The sequence below is a fragment of the Uranotaenia lowii genome, chromosome 3, assembly GCF_029784155.1.
Source record: "Uranotaenia lowii strain MFRU-FL chromosome 3, ASM2978415v1, whole genome shotgun sequence".
In the NCBI taxonomy this organism is placed as follows: domain Eukaryota; kingdom Metazoa; phylum Arthropoda; class Insecta; order Diptera; family Culicidae; genus Uranotaenia; species Uranotaenia lowii.
Window position 1 is genome coordinate 49,054,423 of NC_073693.1, and position 1,155 is coordinate 49,055,577.

The 1,155-nt window shown below is 38.7% G+C and overlaps 1 protein-coding gene across 1 annotated transcript in view; it reads left to right on the forward strand.

The window, feature by feature from the left end:
- The window catches only part of LOC129752162 (tetratricopeptide repeat protein 27-like), a 1,540-nt gene extending 708 nt beyond the window's left edge, over positions 1-832 (forward strand). Inside the window, exon 2 of the mRNA XM_055747953.1 lies at positions 3-832. Within this exon, the coding sequence (XP_055603928.1) occupies positions 3-832 (830 nt within the window). The remainder of the gene's footprint in view (positions 1-2) is intronic.
- Positions 833-1,155: the final 323 nt, after the last annotated feature.

Genomic DNA, 1,155 nt, shown 5'->3' on the forward strand with positions numbered 1-1,155 from the left:
AAACTGCCTCCAAGAAGTTACCCTGTTGCGTTTGGGTTTCGCTGCTCTTCAACTTGAGTTATGGGAGGATGCTGCCAAAGCATATCGTCTGTATACCTCATTGGAACCCAATGGATTTGAATCATGGAACAATTTAGCGAAGGCTTATATAAAACTTGGTGACAAAAAGAGAGCCCACAAAGTCCTACAGGAAGCACTTAAATGCAACTTCAGTAATTGGAAAGTTTGGGAAAACTTTATGCTTGTTAGCATCGATACTCAAAACTACGAAGATGCATTGAACTCTTACGAACGGCTACTGGAATTGAAAGAAAAGTTCATTGATTTGGAGGTACTTGAAATTCTAACCCAAGTAATTTCCGAGGAAGCTCTAGACTCTAATGGAAACTCAGCGAAAAGATTCACGAAAAAAGCCATCAAACTGTTGGGTCATGCATGCACGAAAAATGTAAACAACGGTCACCTTCATGAACTGTCCGCTCGACTAGAACTGGAAGACCCCTTAAAACGCGCTCAGAAGCTTCAAAGCGCCTACCGAGGGTACACCCAAGCCAACAGTCAGTGGTCCAAAACAGCCGACAGTTGTGGAAAAATCGTTCAACTTTGCATCGAACTTGGGCAAAGTTCACTGGAAGCATTTGAATCCGCGAAAGATGATGCGGGAAAGCTGCTATCGGTGAAGTCCCAGCTCTCATCAGCTCGACTAACCGGGCAAGGTTGTTTGAAAGTGGCCGGCAATGAAGGGTGGGAGCAGAATGCAGCTTTGCTGGAAGAGTTGAGGATATTAGTTGAACGCATTACTACTGTGTTGACAAATCTTATCAATAAATAAAATAATATTTTTTTTGGAAATTGCTTGGAATATTCTTTTCATTTCGGAGATTTTGTTTTCTCATTTTTTTAAAAAGATTTAAGAATCAGACTTTTTTAATTTGTTACCACTATCAAAGCATAATAGAGCTAATATATTCATTCATTAGACATTCATTTTCTTAATAAAAGTGGCTCCATAGAGTAAAACAAATATTTTCAAAGGATAATTGTAATGTCCTGATAAATGCACAACGCACTGTAAATCAATTATTAAAATCACTCATTTAAGATGAGATTTTCTACAGATCCGATCTATGTGTGATCGTGGTCGAAAGATTAATA